The 24869-nt window shown below is 39.4% G+C and overlaps 1 protein-coding gene across 3 annotated transcripts in view; it reads right to left on the reverse strand.

The window, feature by feature from the left end:
- gabbr2 (gamma-aminobutyric acid (GABA) B receptor, 2) overlaps positions 1–24869 on the reverse strand; it is a 1071742-nt gene that overhangs the window by 93615 nt on the left and 953258 nt on the right. For all 3 annotated transcript variants that reach the window (XM_063043845.1, XM_063043844.1, XM_063043846.1), the window contains one exon: positions 17598–17720. In XM_063043845.1, coding sequence (XP_062899915.1) covers positions 17598–17720 — 123 coding nt within the window. The remainder of the gene's footprint in view (positions 1–17597; positions 17721–24869) is intronic.

The following is a 24869-nucleotide window of genomic DNA, read 5'->3' on the forward strand; positions in this document are numbered from 1 at the left end:
AGGGCGGATCTTATTGAAACATATAAAATTCTAAAGGGATTGGACAGGCTGGATGCAGGAAGATTATTCCCGATGTTGGGGAAGTCCAGAACGAGGGGTCACAGTTTAAGGATAAAAGGGAAGCCTTTTAGGACCGAGATGAGGAAAAACTTCTTCACACAGAGAGCGGTGAATCTGTGGAATTCTCGGCCACAGGAAACAGTTGAGGCCAGTTCATTGGCTATATTTAAGAGGGTGTTAGATATGGCTCTTGTGGCTAAAGGGATCAAGCGGTATCGAGAGAAGGCAGGTACAGAATTCTGAGTTGGATGATCAGCCATGATCATACTGAATGGTGGTGCAGGCTCGAAGGGCCGAATGTCCTACTCCTGTACCTATTTTCTATGTTTCTATGTTAATTCTGTGGGCCAAAACAAGTTGTTAATGAGAGAGGTCAGAAGAGAATGGCCAGACTGGTTCAAACTGACACAATGGTGACAGTAATTCAAATAATCACACGTTACTACGGTGGTGTGCAGAAAAGCATTTCTGAATGCACAACATGTTGAACCTTGAAGTGGGTGGTCTACAGCAGCAGAAGGCCAGAATGGATTTTATCTCTGTGTCTAATAAAGTGGTCACTGAGTGTATTTTGTTCCGCTAGATATTACATGGTGAATAAAAAGAGAATTGTTGCCTGATTAATGAAAACTACATGTGCTCTATTCAAAGTAATAACTCTCAATGTCAATTCTCAGCTTTTTGTACTAAGATTCTGGAGTCCAGTTTCTAGCAATAATATTTCACTATCTAAAATGTTCCGTAACACCAACGTCCCTTTACTGAACACCACAGTACTTCAATGTGATGTTTATTTTCTGATCATCGAAGGCCATTTGGTCCAGACTTTGAGAGACAAATTTACTATTTATATACTGTGGAAATTTCACAAGATCAAATCAAAAAGTAATTGATTCATCTAAGATTAATAATCAATTTGGGATCTCCCTGTCAGATGGGTCTGAGACACAGAAAGTATTGCCTCTGCTCTTAGCACCTGGCATAAAGGAGTGTGCAGGCAAAAGCCTTTGGCACCTTGTGAATGATTCAGATTTGACCCCAGACTAGAGGAATCTTCAGCAGAGTAATCAAATTGGAATTAGAATAAACCTTGCTACTGGCATTTGAAAACTGAAAAGTTTTGACAACCATAGAACCTTTTTCAATAAGTTTCAGGATATTCTGGTAATGTCTTGACTTCTGGAGTTCTCCTCAGAGAGTGATGAAATTATATGGCACAGCAGGGTAATGAGGTTCACACTTTTATGCTGGAATGCTAAGACACTAAAAACCTTTAATCACGGAGTACATGAACAATGAATAATTTCCTTCAGTAGGAACAGTTCTAGGCAGCAATTCAAAAATAGGTCAAATTATACTGTCCTACTTGCAAGGCAAAATTTCAACTTTTTTAGAAAGGTTACCCACATTATTTATGAACTTGCACAACAGCCAATGGAGCCATCTGCTTCTGAGATCTTGTTAGCATTTAAGGAGCTTAAAGCGTCAGCTATTTTTATTTCAGTCAATTTGTCCACAATCGTGCACGCCAGTTCTGATTCTGGTCCCTATTAAATTACCCAAACCCGACAAGCAAATTGTGACAAATGGACACAAGCAATTTTTTTATCCTCCTTTCCCACATTAGAGCAATAATATGGAGAACACCACAAACCACTTAACCTCTATATTGCAGGTGAGCAGGAAGTGAGTAAGAAATTGTTGCACATTGTAAAAGTATCTCTGGTCAAAATAACATCAAGTCAAACCAATTTTACATAAACCAACCCTATGTATCATTGAAGTTTACATAAATAAAAACTTGCCTGCATGATTCAATTTCAGTGAAGAGTACAACTGAAAATATAAAACTTAACATGTGCCTGATATGGAACAACCCAAACCGTGCAGTGGAACACGTAGTCAGGTAGCACTTCTGTCATTTTCACCCACATGCTTGACAATCAAGTCTTTTGGCCATTAATCATTCCACAGTATCTGTGATGCCTGCTTCACTCCCTGTGCTGATGAGCTTCCCTTTGTGTAACTTACTTACCTGTCTTACCCGTAAGCCTTCACCCATTGATCCGCTAATGCTGCCCCTCCACTGGACCACTGACACCCCCCCCCACACTACCCTCTTCCCCAAATCCAAACCCTCTGCCTGTATCTCCTACAACTTCTGATCACTGATAATACTACCCAAAACCCAGCACCCAAACCAAACCCTGACAACTGTCCTGTGGACTTAACTTCAGAATGAAAGAAATACAAGCAAGGTCAGACAACCCCTTGTGTTAGCAGCCACTATTCAATAAGGTAATGGCTGATCCTGAGGCTCTGTGAGACGGACCATCCCACTGTGAATGAACTTGCTGGATCTGGTGTCTAACGGATGCTTGTGGAATGCAAGGCTCAACAGATGTTACACCTCACATGGATGAAGGAAGCTGGAACAAAATCCGTGGACTTCTTGACATTCCTGGCTTTCATGAATGTTTTAATTTTTGCAGAAACCTCAGTATACAGTATATAATGAAATGGCAACTGCTGTGGACTGGCACAGCATTTCCTTGGCTCTTCACACAACCCTGGAACATCTGGACAGCAAAGATGCATACATCAGGATGCTCTTTATTGTCTACAGCTCGGCGTTCAATATGATCATGCCTTCAAGATTAATCAATAACCTTCAAGAACTTGGCCTCAATACCCCTTGTGGAATATGATCCTCGATTTCCTCACTTCCAGACCTAGTAATTTTGGATTGAAAACAACATCTCTTCCACAATCTCCATCTGAACAGGAGCACCTCAAGACTGTGTGCTTAGCCCCCTCCTCTACTTGCTGTACACTTATGACTCTGTGGCTAAGCACAGCTTCAATGTCACATTTAAGATGGCTGATGACACCACTGTCACAGGCGGAACCAAAGGTGATGGCGAATCAGCATATAGGAGGGAGATTAAAAATCTCCCACAACCTCTCACTCAATGTCAGCAAGAGCAAGGAACTGATTATAGACCGGGAGAGGGAAACCAGAGGTCCATGAGCCAGTCCTCACTGGGGGATCAGCGGAGGAGAAGATCAGCAACTTTTAATTTCTCAGTGTTATCATTTCAGCGGACCTGTCCTGGATCCAGCACATAAGTGCAATTATGAAGAGAGCATGGCTGCACCTCTCCTTCCTTAGAAGATTGTAAAGATTCAGCATGATATCTAGAACTTTGACAAACTTCTATAGATGTGTGGTGGAGAGTATATTGACTGGCTACATCACAGCCTGGTATGGAAACATCAATGTCTCTGAACGGATAATCATTCAAGAAGTAGCTAACCAGCCCAGTCCATCATGGGTAAAGCCCACCCTACCACTGTGCATATCTATGTGGAGCACTGTTTCAGGGAAGCAGCATCCATCATCAAGAACTCCCACCACCGAGGCCATGTTCTTTTCTTGCTGCTGCAATAAGGAAGGTGGTACAGGAGCCTCAGGACCCACACCACCAAGTTCAGGAACAGTTACAACCTCTCAATCATCAAGCTCTTGAATCAGAGGCGACAACTTTACTCACACCATCACTGAACTATTCCCACAAACTATGGACTCACTTTCAAGGACTCTTCATCACATATTCTTAATATTTATTGCTTATTTATTTATTTTAAATTTATTTTTGTTTTGTATTTGCACAATTTGTTGACTTTTGCACATTAGTTGTTTGTTTCTGTTGGGTGTGGCCTTTCATTGATTCTATAGTGATTCATGTACGTATTGCGAATGGCTGCAAGGAAATGAATCTCATGTTGTATCTTTAAGGCATCCATTAGTCTTGTGAGACTATGGATCTGCGCCTGGAAAGTCTTCACTCTCCAGGGCGCAGGCCTGGGCATGGTTGTATGGAAGACCGGCAGTTGCCCATGCTGCAAGTCTCCCCTCTCCATGACACCGATGTTGTCCAAGGGACGGGCAAGGGCTGATACAGCTTGGCACCAGGGTCATCGCCGAGCATTGTGTGGTTAAGTGCCTTGCTTAAGGACACAACACGTTGCCTTGGCAGGGGCTCAAACTCACGACCTTCAGGTTGCTAGTCGAATGCCTTAACCACTTGGCCACGTGCCCAAGTTGTATATGGTGACATATTTGTACTTTGATGATAAATTTACCTTGAACTTTGACCAAAAACACCATATCTCCTAATTTCTACAGAAATGCATTTTAACAATAAATTATTTCAACATGTTTCTAGGAGTTTCTAGTATTTTGGTTTCTATTTCAGCAATTTACTTGCACATTACAAAAGCCATCATCTCCTTGGTTGCCCAGCACCCACATTTGCCTGGTTTGATGCAGGAGCCTATTTTGTTAGCTTGAAGTCTGCTGGATTCCTATTGTCAAGGCCTCCCACAGCTCAGTGGAGTCCCAGTCCTAGGTTTGTCAGCTGAAACAGCTGAGGATGTTTAATTATTATTGAACATCCCTAACATCTGGAGGAATTTAAAAATATCAAAGAGCTGGTTTTCAAAATCATAAATAACATATTTTAAAATTGAAATATAAAACTAGCTAAAACACTCATTTAACAGAGAGGCAGAATATGGAGATAGAAATTGCTTTTATGTTCATCAAAATGTTTGTTTGAAACAATAATGACATAATTATTTCATATAGATTATATACCTTGCAATTTAAAACTTGGAATATAATTTTGTTTCATTAAAAGAAAGCCTTAAAATATTTCCAGGTCTGTTAGAGCTTAAGGTAGTTCAGACAATTTTGTCAAGAAGTTGAATGGCCAATCTGCATCATCTTTAAAAAGCATTTATGGGAAATTAAATGGATGGATTTGCAAGCTCTGTATTGATTCTGAGAACATGTGAGTTGAGCTAACCTGTGTAGGGAAGGTTAATTAGCATGCAGATGGCTGACAGGAGGAGAACTAGTCACTATGGCTCCAGAATCATTCACTGACAGATCTCGTAATAAAACTTCATTGACCCTGGAGTCGGCATATAGCGAGAACGCAGCTGTGATTTCAACTGTGCTTGCACGTTACAAACATAATGATGACTGGGTGCTCTGGTTATGCTGCATGCTCGTATATTAATGTATTATGGAACATGTGCATGCAAATTCACGCTCCTTGCATTTCTCCACATGGTCAGTTCACAGTTGTGACAAGCTTAAGGGAATGGTGACAGGGCGTGTCAAACGCGGAAGGAACTGTGACATGGAAGTTAAGAGGTGTGGAAATCATTAAGATGAAATCCACCTTCAAATACTCCAGCAATTTTCCAACTGTGGCCTCATGAGATAAACGGTGATTAAGGTGAAGCTGTGAAGATAACAAATGTTCTTTTGCTTTTTCTCCAGGATTTACAGCCTTTGCTTTTGTATCAGGTTATTGGAAGGTCACAAGCAGACGCTTCCTGATTCAACAAAATACTGCTTTCTCACAACTGTAACACACAATCCTGAGGTGGACATATTTTAAGATGAGATAATGGTTTCTGAGACCTGCGGTGACAGATGTCTTGATGCAGTTTGTCCCTAGCGTATCTAATTGCTGCAGATACATGCAGTTTTTAGTTCTCCAAGTGCTACAGACTATGTCAGTTGTTGCTTTGTGAATTTTCATATTTTCAAAACTTAGGTAGCTATTTGTTTTTTTTTGAGAAAAAGGGCACAGTTCTCCTGGGCACTGATATTATTCAGCTTTGTCTGCATACTGGTTAAATAATTGGCGATATTTTACTCAAGTGGCAATGAAGTTTCACTATAATTTACTTCAATGTATTGCATGTCTTGTAGATCACCAGCCAGGTTGTGGATTTAAGTTCATAATGGAAGCACCTTTTAACAAGTACATGAAGTGGTCAAGTGTAAAGGCTGTACAATTTATATCAGAATGGTTAACGTCCATGAGAAGAGTAACTAACATCAATCCACATAAATCTCAAATGTTATGGGTTCGTTGGTTCCTCCTGAAATTGGTGAGCTTATTATACTTGTACCTATGAACCAACATGTAGCTTATATACAGCTACTTATCAAAGGTCACACACAAACAGTGATTCTTTACTTCATATACAAGAAAATCATCTGAGACAAAAGAGCATAAAACTTATTATTGCCAATATTATGGGTATGTTTATTTGTGATTACTTGTTTAATCAGCACAAATATGTTCCTTTAAAAAGTACTTGAAGGTGAAAAAGCATATCTTTTCAAATAGTGACCATGGCAAAGATCCAAGAATTAGATCAGCATCCAAGCATAGGAGCTCCCAGTTCACTGAAATAATTTCTACTGGTTTTTATCAGAGAAAATCATCTATTCACTCTATTGGAGACTTTTTATGTTAGGGTGAGCGAGCTAGGAAGAAACTTCCCAAAATCTATATCCCTTTGTTCAAAGATGCCCAGGTTTTTCCTGGACATTCAGGTAAACTGGACAACCGAAGGATGTATACATGAACAAGAATCAAGGCAAGTGTCCATTCTGAGCAAATCTTTCTGCTTTCTGATAAAAAGCAGCGTTATGGACAGAATGGGAGAAGAGTGGCCTTTTTGCACAAGGAGGTTGACTGACCCAGTGTGTCAGTTTGCTTTCATTAGACAGCTACCCTAAATCTATTCTGGACCTGTTGACAGATGTCACTGTCATCATAGGAAAAGAACCTGTCCCTGACCTGTGTACTTCAGTGAGACTAGTATTAGAAGCCACAGTCAGGAATAATCCAGAAATTAAGCCGGGATAGATACACCTAGCTTGAACTTTTCAAGTTTCTAACTCCTAGAACCATATTTTATTGACTGAAAAACAGGAAGTGTTTGAAATGTACACCAGGCTTTCCAATATCTAAAGATAGCTATAAAGAAAGCATTGTTTCTAAATGATTTTTCACTAAACCTTATTTTATGGTTTTAATTATGTTCAAACATTGCTAAGTATGGTGTAAGTTGTTATATGAATCAATCTCTATGTGCAAAACTCTTTGTTTAGTTTTGCACCGAGAGTTGACTGTAATGAGCAGGCCAGGAAAGGAATTATCAAAAAATCTGTAGGGGGAAAAGAACTGTCATTGCCACTTCAATCATCCCCGCCCCCACCACCTCCATATATTATGCTCAAGCCTCTGAGTTCCTCTTGTGGTCTCATCTTTCATGAATGGGAAATGACTTGTTCTGCTCAGTATTCTAATGTAGCACTTGTAAATCATCAGAGGTCATCCATGAGAGGTAATTCTTACGTTTGTAGTACCTTAAAAGCAAAAATCATTTTGTGCAGACAGGACGAACAATTATCCCCAGATTCCAGGAATATAGATAAAACCTAACCAATACCATCCCAACATTGTTCTCCTCAAAAGCAGGAATGCCTGTGCAGGCAAGCAAATGCGAACAATTTGCACACAGGTTGATATGAGTTGAAATGACAAACTCCTGGCTGGCATTGGGCCTTTTGCTTGAGGTGCACTTTTAAAATCAGGAAATCCCTGAGTCAAAGCTAGTCAACTGACGTACAACAAGTAGTGTGGAAGGCAAATAGCACTTTGGTCTTTATTACAAAAGGACTGGAGCTTTGTTACAATTGTGCTGAGTGATTGATGAATCTACACATGGAATAATGTGCACAGTTTTGGTCACCTATCCTAAGAAGAGAGTAGAGGCAGTACATATGTGATTCATCAAGCTAATTTTTGGGATGAGAGGATTGAACTTTAAAGAAGGGCTAACGAGGTTGGGTTTGAATTGTTTAGAATTTAGAAGACTGATGGGTGTTCTTACTGAAGCATGTAGATTCCAAGGAGACACCACAGATGGAGATGTTTTCACATGTGGGAGGGTCTTGAATGAGGGTTAGAGCTTCAAGGTAAGGGGCAGGGTATGTAAAACAGAAGTATGTGGAATTTGTTTTCTCACAGATGGCAGTGACAACTCTCTGGAATTCTGCCCCCTAAAGAGTTGCGGGAGAAAGTTCATTAGATGTATTTCAAGTGGAAGAGATAATATTTTGAAAGCTTGGGGGCTTGAGGGCTCTGTGGATCTGGCATGGAGAAGCAGTTGAGGCTTGGAGTTAATCAGGTATGCTCACACTGAATATTGAATAGTAGGGCAGACTTCAGGGGCTTGGGGCCTTCCCCTGCTATTTCCTTGTGCTCTGTGTTAGGACTGGGCTATTTCTAACTGGCTAATAATAAGCCTTGAAAAGCAGCATTAGTCTATAAGGAAAGAAAATTCCTTAAATATATGCAGCCTGTAGGAGTAACCCTGAGGTCCTGGTTGTTTGCTACTGCAATTCTTCATTGCATTCTCACTTTGATCATCATCATTCCAATGAGGCCCAATGCAGTCTTGAGAAACAAGACCTTGTCATTTCTCTGGGCTTCAGCTTTGGCTAAGCACCCTATTCTTTCTCGGAATCAGAAATGGTCAACACGGCCCATCTATCCATGGTTTTGGTTCAGTTTTCCAGCTCAATGAGCTTAGCCTGGCTGCTGATCACATCTTACTTTTTGGCTACGAGCATCTCTTATACAAAGAAATATAATCTGCCTCAAATTGCTAGATTTACATTTGATTTTATCCCTTTGTCCTATTATCCTTCAACCGGCTTCTCTGCAATTAAAAATTAACTTGATTTCTCTTTTTCTCTGTTCTAATGAGTAGTGTCAGGTCTGAAACATTACATATATCTTTGTCCATAAATGCTGCCTGACTAGCTGAGTATTATCAGCATTCCTGATTTTATTTCAGATTTCCAACTCGTGCAGTTATTTAAAAAAGTAATTTTCCTCATTCTGTTCGATGAGGTTCATGTGAAATGTCAGCTTGTCACATAAGCACCAACTTCTGCATTATTTCCCTTTTCATTCTCAGAGTTTGTACTGTTGTTCATTTTTGTGCCTTGTGGCACATCAGGCGCCTTTTTTGCCATTTCCTTAGCATTTGTCCATTTTTTACAAGGACGAGTTGCTAGCTCGATGCTCAACCCAGCACAGATGGAACGCATGCAGGGAGCCGGTTGGATTCAAACCCAGGACCATTGGTCTCGAAGTCCGGTGCTGATGCCACTACACCACTGGCCAGTAATTCACTTCAATATGGATAATGAGTGAGATGCTTATCAGCCCCCCTTGTTTAACATTCTGAAACATTATGGCAGCTTAATGGCATTTAAGAATTCCGTCCGGTTTGAGTTTTTAGTTCATTCCTCATTGCTTCAAAAGTCCTCCAATCAATAATTTAAACAAGAAGGTAAAACCCAAAAATGATCTTTTACTCCTAGACTGAATACTACCTTTATGCAAGGAAGTTATCCTGGAAGTTAGCCTCATTTGGATTTCGCGGCCCTCCAAATAAAGATACGTATTGAATTTAACACCAACCCCATTGTTAGCGTCAATGTGATCAAGATAAAAGAGAAAAAAAACCAATTCTCTTCCTCTTGTCTAACCTGTGTCCCAGGATTAGGACATATTTTCAGCATTATGATACATTGGAATAAATTCGTACAGTATTTTAATGTGGTTTATTGCTGGGCAGTTAACTTACAGCACAGTAGTATGTGCATGTAGTTCAGCTTCAAATTCCTGAGGTCGGATTTAAAAGGATGCAAAAATGAAAAAGTGGAGTGTCATTTGGATTTTTGACCGAATCATGGAGATCTGAAGTGCTGCCCGGAGGGAGAAATCAAAACATCTCATCAAGAGCAAAATTCTGAAGTGATTCAGCCTCTGAACACTGCGACACTGGAGCAAGAAGCTGAGGTAGAAACATACTCAAAGGGAACATACCCTGAGGGGAACAGGGGCAGCAGTCAAAGATGGTATAAAAATGTGTTTTCAGTGCAGTAAGTTGTAGTTTTGGGAGTCGGCTGCAGGTAGCTGAGGTGGCTTTAAAGAGAGGCAAATAGAGAGGACCTGATGTGGAGGAAAATTAAGATATCAGTAAGTGGATCTCATGAAAAAAAGAGATCTCAATGTCCAGGCTGAGAGACCACAAAGGAATTGGATCATCTAACTGAAGTAACCGTGAGTTTGTGAAGAACATATGAAACATCACGGGAGCAAATCTACTGAACACCGAAAGGCGAAATCTTCAATTAAATTCTCTGATCCTTTTTGAAAAAATGTCAATGGGAGTAAGTTAAATAATGAATAATCAGCTCTTTACCCTGATTGTACTTAAGCTAATAGACTTGCTGAAATGGAAGGGGTTAATTCAGCTTCAGTTAGCAAGTTTAGTAATCCGAGGCTTCACGAGATACATGCACAGAATAAAAATATCATTGCTTGCGACTCAGATCTAATCCTGAAAAGCATTATCATGTATGAACACATGGCCATGGAAATTCAATGAAGATTGAAGTCCGGAGATCGTTTATAACAGACAATTCCTATAACGATGTTTGATTTTTAAAACATTTCAGACCTTTAAATACTCATATATTTCAATACCCTTGAAATACAAGGCTTTATTATTTATATATACTGTAACTATAAACTGATTTTGATGGATGCAGGGTGGTTTAATTAGCACAGATGTACATTGGACAGCAGGATATGATGTATAGAAAGCTGTTTTGAATAATTTATTTGATTTTTATTTCCTTTACACTCTCCTTCCTGTATTTTACTGGCAAAGGCATCCACAGCACAAGCTAATGCAAGTGAGATCATTCTATAGGAGCAGTGTCACAATTGCATATTCAAAATTTTTCAGATCTCAACCGAATTCATACATGACAATTGAAGCAGACATACTATTTAATATTATAATCCACTTAACCAGTGGTCCCCAACCTCTGGGACACAGACCGATACCACACCGCGAAGCATGCAGGGGTGCAGCGGTCCAGCGGTAGCCGGAGCGCACCCAGCACATCTTTAAGAGAAAAGCCGAAATAAACAAGCTAATTAATTAGTGCTGCCCAGCATGTAAATGTCGGCCCAGATCAGAGGCGATTGCCGACTTCACTTGCTCTACGCAATGTTCACTCCTCTTTCCAGGGTGCGGGAGCCTTTAGCTGTTCCATTGTTTGGTCAATTTAAATGCCAGTCCAGACAGGCTGAAAAGACAGGGCTGTCAGGATCGAGGTGACATGTTGACTCTACACAAACTTCTAATAGAGTACAGGCGCTGCCGTGCTTTCTTTGTAATGACAGTTACGTGCTGGTCCCAGGACAGATCCTCTGACACTTTTCAGAGAGAGAAATGTCGATCCTTAATGCTGAAGAATTTAAAATTATTGACCCTCTCCACCTCATATCCTCTAATGAAGACTGTCTTCTGGGTGGCACCTAATTAATTAGCTTGTTTATTTCTGCTTTTTTCTTAAAGATGTGCTGGGTGTGCTCCGGCTACCGCTGCATCCCTGCATGCTTCGTGGCCCAGTATCGGTCTGCGACCCGGAGGTTGGGGACCACTGCACTTAACTATTCAAAAATTTTAAAATCTTCAAACATATCTCAAAAATAATTCCTTTTAAAATTAGTATTTGTTGGAACAAATCTTATTGGTTCAGTCCTTCTGCCCAAACTTTACGGATATAGTTTTTCCGTACCTATCCTCACATATGTAGACTAAACTTAGCACAGCTGTATGCAGCTGACTCCAAGCATCCCAAAGTCAAGTAGGCTGTGTCAAGTGGTGCAGGACCTTCACGAGTGCACCAAGGAAGCCCTGTCCCTGAACTCTTTGCCAGCTGCCAAAATTCTATCGCAACTTTGTCAGTAGTCCAAGCTCTGAGGGCCATTCAGTAGTTTTTAAAATGGCTCTCATGTTTTATAGTATTTCAAAACCATTATAATGAAACACATATTAGAAGTATATATTTTGTACAGATTGAAATATTATCTGAAAGCACATAAACAATTAAAGTCATATAGTAATTCAGTTTGGGAACAGAACCCTTCAGCCCAGCGCATCCTGACCAAGGCACCCACTTAAGCTAGTTCCCATTTTCCCACATTTGCTCCATATAAACTATAAAGATACAACAGGGTCTTTTCAGAGACTCTTAGATAAGTCCATGGAGCTTAGAAAAATAGAGGGCTATGCGCTAGGGAAATTCTAGGCAGCTTCTAGAGTAGGTTACATGGTTGGCACAACATTGTGGGCCGAATGGCCTGTAATGTGCTGTATATTTTCTATTTTCTATTTTTTATAACCGTAAACCTTTCCTGTCTGGGTACTGATTCAAATATCTTTTCAATGCTGTTATTGTATCTGACTCAACTACTTTCTGTGGAGCTTGTTCCACATATGCACCAACTTCTGCGTTAAATATAAATCTAAACTGAATGATTTTTTTAGAAATAGTAACTTGGCTATATATCCACAGATACACCCTTTGAAATCAATAGGATCTGAGATCCTCTGCACACTGCTATGGTAGAACCCTCCACATTCTGTTCAATTCTTCCCAGACTTTTTTGCTTACCTACACACTAAGGATAATTTCTAGCTGTAAAATAACCTTCCAACATGTACAACTTTGGGATGTTGGAAAAAGCTTGCTTCCACTTTCATAAGCAAGTGAGTGGTACTATTTGATTATTAAACCTCCATATAATTTTGTAACACAAGAACTCCCTATTTACCTGGATGGTTGCAGCTGCAACTAAAAAACTTAAACACCATGCAGAACAAAACCATTTGCTTTACCACACAAACAACGTTGACTGTACCTCTTCCTAGAGATGCTGCCTGGCCTGCTGCGTTCACCAGCAACTTTGATGTGCATTTGCTTTACCAGTAGGCCATTCTAAAGTTCAAATATGAACACAATGCACCACTGTAATTAATTTAAATCACTTTGTAGAGATCTGTTTTCACTTTGACACGAAAGGGTCTTTTTCTGTTGATCAGTGTTAAAAAGCCAAATTAAATCTATTGTGATTCAATGTTGTAAAACAATAAAACATGAAAACTTTCAAGGGGGAGGGTGAATACTTTTTATAGACATTGTAACATCAAAAGAAGAACATCAAGTGATAACTGTAGATTTCCACCCAATTTACAAGTCAACTTCATCCTAGCCAGTATTTCGACCTGAACTTGGGACCATCTTCTTGTCTTCTTTTTACAGCTAGAATGCGGCACTCTTGAACTTTGATATGCTTATGTGATCTTAAATAATTTGTGCATGCATGTTGGGTGCTTTCCAGAATCTGAGTTGACTAATTTAGCCCCTAGATTAAGTGACTGGATAATCAGTGCTACAGCAATAATCTACTGGAAGAACTCAGCAGGTCGAGCTGCATCCATGGGAGGAAAGGAATTGTGGAAATTTCAGGTCAAAACTCTCTACTACAGGCCCTGAAAATTGTTTGTTGCTCGAGATTCCAGCATCTGAAGTCTCTTGTGTCTCCACTATTAATGGTGGATTTGGGCCAGAGCAGAAGGTCTGAGAGAGACTACTTTACCACATTACTCCTCATCCTGCAGCATGACGTGCTGGTAAAAAAGGACCTTAAGTTCTTGTAACTTGAGGGCACTGCAACTAGTGGATGGCATTGTCTTTCATAGTAATGACCCACCGCTGTTGATGGAGCTTTACTGCTTTAAGTTGTAATTGAATTATATGGTTCATTGATAGCTTATACATTTGCTGTTCAACCAGCAATTCAATTTATCTGGGTCCGCTGGAGGAGTTCCAGGTATAGTTATAACTTTCTGCTGGCATTGTTCTTTTATATGAGATTTGGGGGCAATGTCCAACTTGGATACAATGATTAGATTTCTTTATATCCCACTAATAACATCAGTGAAATTACTACAGAATAGAAAATGCTGCAGATTGATTATTATTTTAGTGCTTTAATTCCCCTGGAACATAAAATGTGCCAGTGACATTTTCACTAATTTGTTTTAGTAGCAGTATCGCTCTGAAGTGTCAATATACGAGTACTTACGCACACCTTTCATTAGCTGGTTTCTCGTTCACTTCAGAGATTTTTCTCAGTTTAATTAGTATCCTAGTAAGAGGGTGAACAAACGATTTCTGCTGCTAAACAGGCAAAGATGCAAGCACACCTGGTTTCAACACACCAGAGAGTAAAGCATATTTCTCTCTCCGATGGATTACTGATCACTGACTGAAAGGGAATAACAATCAACTTCTGCTTCAGCAAATAGCCCTTGATAGTTCCCTCTCCATTGTTGTCAGTTATTTATCTTCTAATGCGTTTCTTTTTCACAGCAATTTTCAGACAGAAATCAAAGATCTGAACTTATAACTTTCACAAACCTACGATATCCCAAACCTGGCCACTGCCAATTAATATTTTTTGAAGCACAACTACTATTGCAATGTGGAAAACACAGCCACCACATAGCATAACAATCTAATACAAACAACAATTTTATTACGCTTATACAATCTGCTATTTTGGGATAATTTCCCTTCTTCATTATGGTGTTGTGGAGTCTCATAAAGTGAATAGATGTGGCATTTTCATTTGAAATGTGACACTGGAGACTTGGTCTAGATTTTTAAACTCAAGTTCCTGGAGTGATACTTGAACTCATATTCTTCTGACTCAGAATATAGGATACTAGCAACAGAGATACAAACTGAAGAAACTATCTATACTCCTTTTTCAAGCTGCTTTTCCTTCCTCAACGAGAAATAATTTCTGGCCTGGCCATTGTTACTGCAGTTTCTTCGGTATGGCCAATCATGTCAGAGAAATCAACATTAATTTAGATGCTCATTAGAAATTCCACGCAACATGCCACCGGATACTTCACTGGGAACGGGCTTTCATAATGTGGTAATTAGATGTATATTATATAGCACTAATAAGTTTGACCTAGTAGGATATTATTCCTTGATAGCCATTTAAATGTTGCAGAAATAATAAATTTCTAAACATATTAAATTTGACACTGCAGAAGAATTAAAAAAAAAACTTAAATCTGGGGAGATTTGGTATGCCATCAAAAACCTTGACAAACTTCTATAGATGTGTGGTGGAAAGAGTGCTTGACTGGCTGCATTAGGACCTGGTATAGGAACACCAACGCCTTTGAGTGGAAAATCCCACAAAAGGTAGTGGAATCAGCCCAGTACATAATAGGTAAAGCCCTCCCAACCATTGGGCACATCTACATGGAACATTGGTGTGGAAAAGTAGAATCCATCATCAAAGATCCTCACATTCCAGGCCATACTCTTTTCTCGCTGCTGCTATCAGGTAGAAGATATATGTGCCTCAGGACTTGCACCATCAGGTTCAAGAATAGTTACTACCCCTCAACAATCAGACTCTTGAACAAAAGGTGGTAACTACACTCATTCTATTTCTGGTGCTCCCACAACTGATGGTCTCACTTTAAGGACTCTTTATCTTGTTATTTCATGCCTTCATTACTTATTGCTATTTATTTATATTTGCATTTGCACAGCTTGTTGTTCATTGGTCCCGTTTACAGTTACTATTCTATAGATTTGCTAAGTATGCCTGCAGGAAAAAGAATCTTGGGGTAGTATGTGTTGACGTGTATGCACCCTGAAAATAAATTTTACTTTGACTTTAAATATATCAGGTTCAGAAGAATTTTGATTGGTTGCTTAGTGAGGTGTAGCCATCTGCTCATTTTGGAGACTAAGATCACAATGAATGGCTATGGTATTATGGTGCACAAAACTGGGCACTGTAAACCTGGTACTAATTTTGCTCAATTGCAACAAATCATAAGAAAAAGTTCCTTGAAAAATGTTTCAGACCTTCATTGCTGTATTCTAAAGATTTTGTATCAGTTTTGATTTCCTGGGATGTCTAAATACCGATTTAATATAAAATTAGAATTAACCTTGAGGATTGTTTCAGTCAGAAGTTGCTCACTTTTTTTTCATGGCAGGCAAGCAGGCACAAGGTCAATTTTTGTCTTGATCATCTTCTTTATGTACATGGAGCTATAAAATTGCCTTGAAGGCTTTTTGGTACTGTGAAATACAATTTATCATTCAAAGGCTTTGTTACATTTTATCACATTAAAAGTGCCATAAAAATTCGTAGAGCTGTAGTAAAAATCCTGGAATGATTTCTCTTTGATATTGACAATACTTGGATATTTTAAACTTAAATGTGTAACTCTTCTAATTTTCATCAGTTTTGTCCAACATCCCTTTAAAAATTGCTGACTTACTCAGTAAGTTAATGAAGCAATTCATTGTATTTTTATATTTGATTCAGTTGTGGTAATTTTACCTTGTAACTATGCTCTAGTTTATAGGCGGGGCAAGTTACTGAACAAGTTCAAGTACTATATCTTTATTCAGTGAGCCACGAAACTCTGGGAAATTGGTATAATCACTGAAAATTTGCCACATTATATCTCTAAGAACATACTTAGGCTTTTATATATATCACTGGGTATATAGTCATTCTGTTTCACTGATCTGAGCTTTAACCTCATATCCAATGCATTTCTAAAGCTGTCTTTGAGCTGAAATATTGTGCACATCTGGTGATACCTTAACGCAATCCCCATTAAAATCCCTTATCATTTTTGAGAATAAATTTTCAAATGCTCTCCTTGATAACATAACTTTCATTATTTATAAACTTTGCTTGACCCCTGAACTCTTGCAACACTCCATAGTGCCTTCACACCTTTCCACATACTAATTATTCCTGCTGCCAAGAATTTCTATTGACTGTTTATTTTCCAATGAACCATGTTAAGGTTTACTTATTTTAAGATTCACTGCCTTGCTCCTCTTTACTCCCTTCTCCAGGGACTTTTTTTCAGCCTAACCTCTACATCTCCCAAAATTCATTATAAATATGGGGAATTCTTGAAGTTTCCAAAGGATGAATTAACGTATGTCTACTTCTGACTAACTCAACAATTCAGAAGTTTCCGATCATCATTCCACTCTCAACTGACAGCATTCCTGTGCAACTGAGGACAATCTTGAAATACTGGTTACAAGCTTTATTGCTTAATTTCTTTTTATAAAAAGGGACTATTAGAAGTAAGCATCAATTGGCTTTCTCTCAGGGTAATTTTCTGCCAATTCCTAATACACAGATGAATTGAGCGATCATTTTTAAGTGCATTAAAATAGATTTGCAACCTTTAATTTCATTTCCTAGTGCTTTTTTATTATACCCAGCAATATACTGTAATGTAGTTTTAATGCTGCAAAATAGAATCAAAGAAGTTGGTGGAATGAAGAATCATGCTTAAAGAGGCATGGAGTCATACCACACAGAAACACATGCTTTGGCTCACCCTGTCCATGCCAACCATCAAGTACCTATCTATAATAATCCCATTTCCAAGCGCTTGGCCCGTGGCCTTCTATGCTTTGCAAATTCCAATCCTAAATAGATCTTTTAATTCTCCACATTTTCCACTTTACAATTGCATTTTGGTTTTATTTATGAGTTTAGGTCACCTGAGAACATTCTACAGGTAGTTTGTCTTCTTCAGTTTATAGTTAAGCTTATATTTCAAATGATCAATTGCATCCACCCCAACACGAAAGGCGTATCAGCCCAGACTCCAGCGTTTCCAGTTACTCTCTGTAAACTGACCTCTAAAGGATAGTCTTCTACAGTCCGCTTCAGGGGATCTACAACCTGCCAGCAAATAAGGATGCAGAGATCGATGAGAAGCATCCCACCGACAATGATGAGCAGCTTCTGGTCCTTGATGATCTGGTGAAAGAAAAGCACTCCATGATGCTCCCAGTACTCATACATTTGTTTCACACAATTTTTTTTAAGCCTTAAAGCTGACACAGGTTAAGTTATTCAACTTAAAGTTCAAATGTTGTGTAGGTAAACCATGTTCATTTGACACTGCTTTAGAATTTGCTGGTAGTTACTTACAGAGTGTGTGATATCTATCAAGTGATGACAGTAACCACAGAGGCAGGAAAGATAAGGCCTGCTCCTGCGAACCATCATACTGCAGGAGTTGTGGCAAGGAAAGGGTTAAAGACAACATCCAGGTGTGGTGGACAGCGACTGTGTGCAGTCAAGCCAGACAAGTGAGACTATTGAAAGGAGATTGGGGACCTGTTAGACTCACTTGTGAACGTATTGACATGGCCTCAGTTCAGCAGGAGAAGCTAACACATCCTTAGCGTGACATGACATGAGCCTGGCCTTTAATGACGCTATTGCTGAAATAATGGCAATCTGTACTGTGGTCCTTCAAAGTCGATTAGCACTAGTCTTTTTGTTGGACAAAGAAGGGTGGTACTTGTGCCATCATTGGCCAGGGGTGTTCCATGTACATCCCTGACATGTCTGAGAATATCACTAATTTAGCTGTGCACATCTGAGTAGAAGCAAATAAGGTTCGGGCAATAGGCAAGGAGCTGCACAGGACTTCATTCTTATCTTGGGGACCCATTAGCTGGGTTCAGTCTTTACTAGGGGGCTGGGCAACTTCTTTGTACCGTGGGCAATGGGAGTTGTCATTTTGCTAGTTGCCATATCCATTTTAATCTCCATCTGAGAATACTCTGTGGAATGTTGGCCCACAGAGCAGCTACCTCCATCATGGTACAACGGCCAATTGCCCCTGATGAAACTGCACAGAGTTTCAGAGATTGTGCTATTGAAAGTCAGTAAGATTTGTGTTGTCCTCTACAGGACAAAATGGAGGAAGTGGGACGTGCAGTAAAGCAAAGTTTAAAGGCAACATCCAGGTGGGGAGGACAGTGGTGGTGTGTAGTCAACCTAGATAAGTGAGATAACCAGAGCCACCCCTGCTTACTACAGATGAGTTGGGCGAAGATGACTGCAGTGGTGGGCAATCAACCTAGATGAATGGGACATCTGAAGTGAGACCTTTTCCAGAAAGGTCTTTGAAGAACATTGCTTCTTTTTATACAATAAGGAGTGCTGGAGACATACGGGAAAGGAATATAACAGAAGGATGTGAAGCATACCCAACAACTAAGGGACAATTGTTTTACTAACTTCAAAGTATCATTAGTTGTTGACATTGAACACCTTTATGTGAATGGGGAATCATCTTGCAAGTAAGGAAATCAAACATACAGAGTTTACCAAATGGTCAATATCCATAACTGAAAAGCCAATTCTGTATAAAAATAGCATTTTTCTGTCCTGGCTTCAGCACAGTGTGGTGACAGCGCTGTTGGACCAATAAGACCATTGGACACAGGAGCAAAATTTGGCCATTTGGCACATCGAGTCTGCACCCGCCAATGCACAAGTAAAATACAGTATGATTGAGTCAAAAGTGTGCACATGTTCTGATTCCAGTTATCAGCAACGACAGTACAACCCAAACATTTCCACATAAGCTTGGTATCTATATTGTTAGTCAGAACATCATCATCACTGTAATTCAAATTTCAAAGCTCAAAGTAAAATTATTATCAAAATACATACCTTTCACCATATACAACCCTGAGAATCATTTTTTTGCAGGTGTATATATTAAATGCAAGAAATGAAATAGAATCAATGAAAGACTGCATCCAACAGGATGGACAAACAACCCATGTGCAAAAGTTAATACAAAAGAAAATAATAATAGGAAGTAAATAAGCAATAAATATTGAGAACATGAGATGAAGAGTCCTTGAACGTGAGGCCATAAGGTCTGGGAACAGTTCAGTGATGGGGCAAATTAAGTTGAGTGAAGTTATCCCCTCCTGTTCAAGAGCCTGATGGTTGAGGGGTAATAACTGTTCCTGAACCTGGTGGTGTGAGCCCTGAGGCTTCTGTACCTTCTTCCTCATGGCAGCAATGAGAAGAGAGCATAACCTGGGTGGTGGAGGTCCCTGCTGATGCATGCTGCATTTTGTTGCAATGCTCTGTGTAGATGCAATCAATGGTGGGGAGGGCATTACCTGTGATGGCCAGGGCTGTATCGATTACTTTTTGTAGGATTTTCTATTCAAGAGCATTGGTGTTTCCATACCAGGCTGTGATGCAGCCGGTCAATATACTCTTAACCACACATCTATGGAAATTTGTCAAAGTTTTAGATGCAATGCCTATACTCTGCAAAGTTCTAATGAAGTGGAGAAAAAAATGATCTGAAATAATGAATCAAATATGAAATATTTCCTCTGCATATACTACCTGCCTTCAAAATTCTTTGGTTTTGACAATTAGACTAGAAAAGCAAAGTGACACTAAGAATGGTAGATGTACAAACGTTTGTATAAGGAAATAGTTGCCTTCCATCATATGGTTGAAGAATCTTCTCCTAGAGCTTCCTGCCTCTGTCCTTCCATTTTCTAGCCATTACCACACATTACACTAGGAAGACCATTCGGGTTGATAGGACGGCTAGCACCACAGGAATTAAATTTATTTCAAGCTTAATGAATTTGTCAGCACTTTAATTAAATATAGTGCCACATCATAGAAGAAGGATTTGAATGTTAGCTCTATCACAATCAAGTGACCCCAGAAAAGGTCATTGGCATGATTGGTGTGTAAATCTACAAAAAAAATTGTAAGCGTGGCTTTTACTTAGGAAGGAAGAGCAATGTAAATAAATGGCAGAAAATTTATCGTGTTTATCTCAGATAATTCACAGTCAAGGAAATCTGAATGTCGCAATAATTTAGAATAAATTTGGCATAAGCAATTACACACAATACAAATTTTGCAGAGAAGAGTTGTGTATTGTCATTCTTATGTCGGAAGTAGAGCCATACAGGGAATCGACCTAACTCTGATATTACCTCTTGTGATAGAGAGCACGTGGTAAACAAACTCCTTATATATATACACACACACACACAAACACCAACAAACGTTGCCTTGTCATTCTGCTCTCGTAGCGCAGAGTGTGTGCACTCCAAAGTCTTCCCTGATATTCTCTCATAATGGGCCCTAAACCAAGCTGATGTGCTTGGGTTGGCTTAACAATGCCTTTCCCACCATACATGGTGCAGTATTCCACTTCTTTAGTAATGGGGATGTGTAAATGAGAATGTGTAGTTTGTACACTGTATTTAAGGTAGATACTTCTGTTTATTTTGTAAGTGGGGTGCACCATATTCTAATTCGTGTGTTGTCTAGTCTTAAGTTAACTTTGTTGGTGTATAAGATGATACGTCTTAGTCCCTAAAAAAAAGCTCTTCACCCTCAGTAGGGGAGAGAGTTTGGGGCTGCCAGGAGTTCACAATGGACAAAGCATGAAGCTATGATTTTGTTTTCTGGTAGATACCTTTTGTAAATATTGGCAGTTTTCTTTCCATTATATTCATTAATTTTTTGTACGCTTGATTTTTGACACACCTATTAAACATCCCTGTACTAAAATGCTAAGTAACTGCAACCATTTTTCATGTGTTCTTAACTCGTGTATCTAACACCTCTACTTTCAGTATAGTTTGTGAAGCCTTTTTCTGAATTCGGACAGACTTACTCGACAGTGGTGAGCTGCCCTCACTCACCAGTAACGTATGAAAAGGCTTAAGCTTAATTTAGGTGCATATAGCACTGGGAAATTTCAAGCCAATCCCCGCTGCTGTCAAATTCCATGACACATGCCAGTGATAATAAACCTGATTCTGATTCTGAACAGTGAAGCCTTGTGTGTACGTGCCTTCAGGTGAGGGAAACACAGAACAGCATAGCACAGGAACAGGCTACTCAGCCCATGATTTTGTCCCAATCTAATTGAATTAGTAAATAAATGTCCAACTAAACTAATTCCCTCTGCCTATACAATATGAATATCTGCCTCCCCCCATTTTCTACAAAGTCATGTGCCCATAAACACCTTTATCACATTTGCCTCCACTACCACCAGGCATCCACCACCCTCTCTCTGTATAAATAACTTGCCCTGCATATCTTCTTTGAGATTATCCCATCCAACCTTAAACACACACCATCTAGTATTAGATATTTCAACTTTGGGAGAAAGATACTGGCTCTCTGCTCTGTCTATCCCTCTCAGTATCTTAAAAATTTCAGAATTCAGAGCTGATAACAGTGCCAGACGTATTCTAATTTAGAAGGGATGTCAGTTTGATGTATCTCTCATTTGCTGCACTCAGTTTCTATGGCCGACCACTGCAGTTCTAGTCCTCAGCCTGGCTCATTTCTTTCTGCTTCTTCAGAAGAGCTTGGACAGCACATCTTGAAACACTTGCAGCCGCAAATTTCTGCTTGAGAGAGACCTTCCTGATGCAGATGACCATCTTGTGTCTTGTTACTCACTCTTGCCATGGTATAAGAACTGATGATCTGAACTGTCCCATCTGCCGCGCCCTCTCTTTTTAGTTTGATTGTCCTTTTCCCAGTTTGTTTCCTTCTACACCCCTTCTGGTTTGGTTCAGTTCATTCAACTTATTATGTCAATGATAACTAGTGCCTGTTTGTTATCTTTGTTTATTCATGTACTGGGCTACATACCTACAAGGAGATCAAGTTTTTATTTGAAATGTGGTCTATTACTTAATATGTTACCTTCTTTAATGAAATACAAAGAAATTCTCTGTGACATTAATTTTTTTGGAAAATGAATGTTCAGAAACCTAAAATTTGCTCTTTTCTACTGACACAATAATGTACAAGACAAAACACTAAACATCTATAACAAACTTTATTTTAAAACTCCTGGGTGTCTGATACTTTTGCACAGCACTGTACATTGGTGACTTGAATTTAATTTCACTGGCATTTGGGAAAAATAGCATTGGCTGCCTTGGAACATATTTAAGTTGTATCCAGGATGAGAAACAGATACAAGTTCTCTTATGTTCATAAGCAGACTAAGGAATGCTTAAGATAGGGGAAAGGGGACCTTTTGTTGATACCTTACAGATGCTGTCTCATTTAATTCATAAAGAAAAGTGTGTATGATCTGCTACCATTGAGGAAGACCCACTCATCACAATTTAGGAACAACTTCTTCCCTTCTGCCATCAGATTTCTGAATGATTTATGAATCCATGAATACTACTCCATTATTGCTTTATTCTTTGCTCTATTCATTTATTTTGTAACTTTTAGCAATTTTATGTGTTTGCTCTGTACTGCTGCTGCAAAACTAACACATTTCATAATGTACAAGTCAGTGTTTCTGACTCATTTTAGTCAACAAACATTACCCAAACAAGATTTACTAATCCCATTTTGACAGTAGAGATCATTTGTTACTTCAGTAACTGCAAGCTCTGCATGATAAATGCAGGAACTGAGGGAAAGATTTCATGCGGTTTGCCCTTGTCCCATTCAGAATTGCAGGGATATATATTTTGCTTTGCGAGATCAGAGATAGGAAATCATCTGTTGACCTGACTTCAAACAATTGCTATTCCAACTGCATGCTTCAGAAGGTAGAGTTCAGACAAGGAAATGATACACAATCTCTGTCAAGATAAGGTGACACCTGAATGCAAAGCAATTAGAAATTATGTTATGCCAACCACATTCAGAGTCATGCTGCATTAATGTTCAATACTGTCAAACCCATACACGTGACATCAGGAATTATATCAGTTCTCAATGTTCAGCCATGTCATTCAGGCAACAATCTCAGAGTGCCAAGGACTTGTTTACTATATTTGTCATGAATGCCTAACTAAAGCAGTGAAACAGGCATTTCCGAGTAATAATCATAATATTTAGTCATAGTCATACTTTATTAATCCCAGGGGCAATTGGTTTTCGTTACAGTTGCTCCATAAGTAATAAATAGTAATAGAACTATAAATAGTTAAATAGTAACATGTAAATTATGAAATAAGTCCAGGACCAGCCTATCGGCTCAGGGTGTCTGACCCTCCAAGGGAGGGGTTGTAAAGTTTGATGGCCACAGGCAGGAATGACTTCCTGTGACGCTTAGTGCTGCATCTCGGTGGAATGAGTCTCTGGCTGAATGTACTCCTGTGCCTGCCAATACTAAATTGCTTGTATTTATACCAGCATTGTGGTGAGGGTCAGTGAGTTTGAGTCATAGTACTTGGAAACATCCTTTCAGGCCACTGAGACTGGGTTGAGCATCAAGCACCACTTTAAACTGATGCCATTTTACTCTTGTCAGCTCCTCACTGGGGCAATTTGCAGTGGACAATTAACCTACCAAGGCACATATGGAGGAAATTGGAGCACCCAGAGAATATGCAAACTCCCCGCAGACAGCAAAAGATGTCACATCATACCCAAGTCACTGGAGGTTTGAGTTCTATTATCTGTGCCACTGCTCAGTGGTTGCTATCAGCTCATTATAGATTGGCCTCTGTCACAAAAAACTGTGAGTCAATTGTTTAAGAAAAATAACCAGATGGCTTGAGTCACAAAAATAAATTGAGGTGCTTTTATTTACCTCAAAACAAGACAAAAACTGGGGGAAGAAAACAAGATATATATATATATAAAGCCACCCTCAAACTAAACACAAAAGAAAACTAACCCCAAAGCCCTGTCTGTCTGTATCTTGTTTTACAGCAGTTGGCATCCAGCTTAATGGTGCATTACCGCCACCCTCTGCTCCAGAATGTGCACTAGACATACATTCTAAATCAACCCCAAAGCCTTGGGGACCTAAGGCTTATAACTGCTAAGCCCCTCCCCCTAGACCAACCAAAAGCTAATTAACTCAATTATCCAATTAAAGATGGTATCCACCACCATCTGCACACCTGTGCAGGTTGCTGCTGCCTCTATATGAGACAGCTCCATGTAGCAGCTCTGTTTCAGATCCAGTCACTATTGCTGCTGGGGATGGGTGTTTTACTGGGTCTGCCATGTGCCGTCTGTAGTTAGTGATGGGCCTTCGTCACAGTCTCTTACCTTTCCCACTTTTCTTTTCATGAGGTGAGGCATAAAAATAACAGGACATTATTGTTAAAT

Source organism: Mobula hypostoma, chromosome 3 (assembly GCF_963921235.1).
Source record: "Mobula hypostoma chromosome 3, sMobHyp1.1, whole genome shotgun sequence".
In the NCBI taxonomy this organism is placed as follows: domain Eukaryota; kingdom Metazoa; phylum Chordata; class Chondrichthyes; order Myliobatiformes; family Myliobatidae; genus Mobula; species Mobula hypostoma.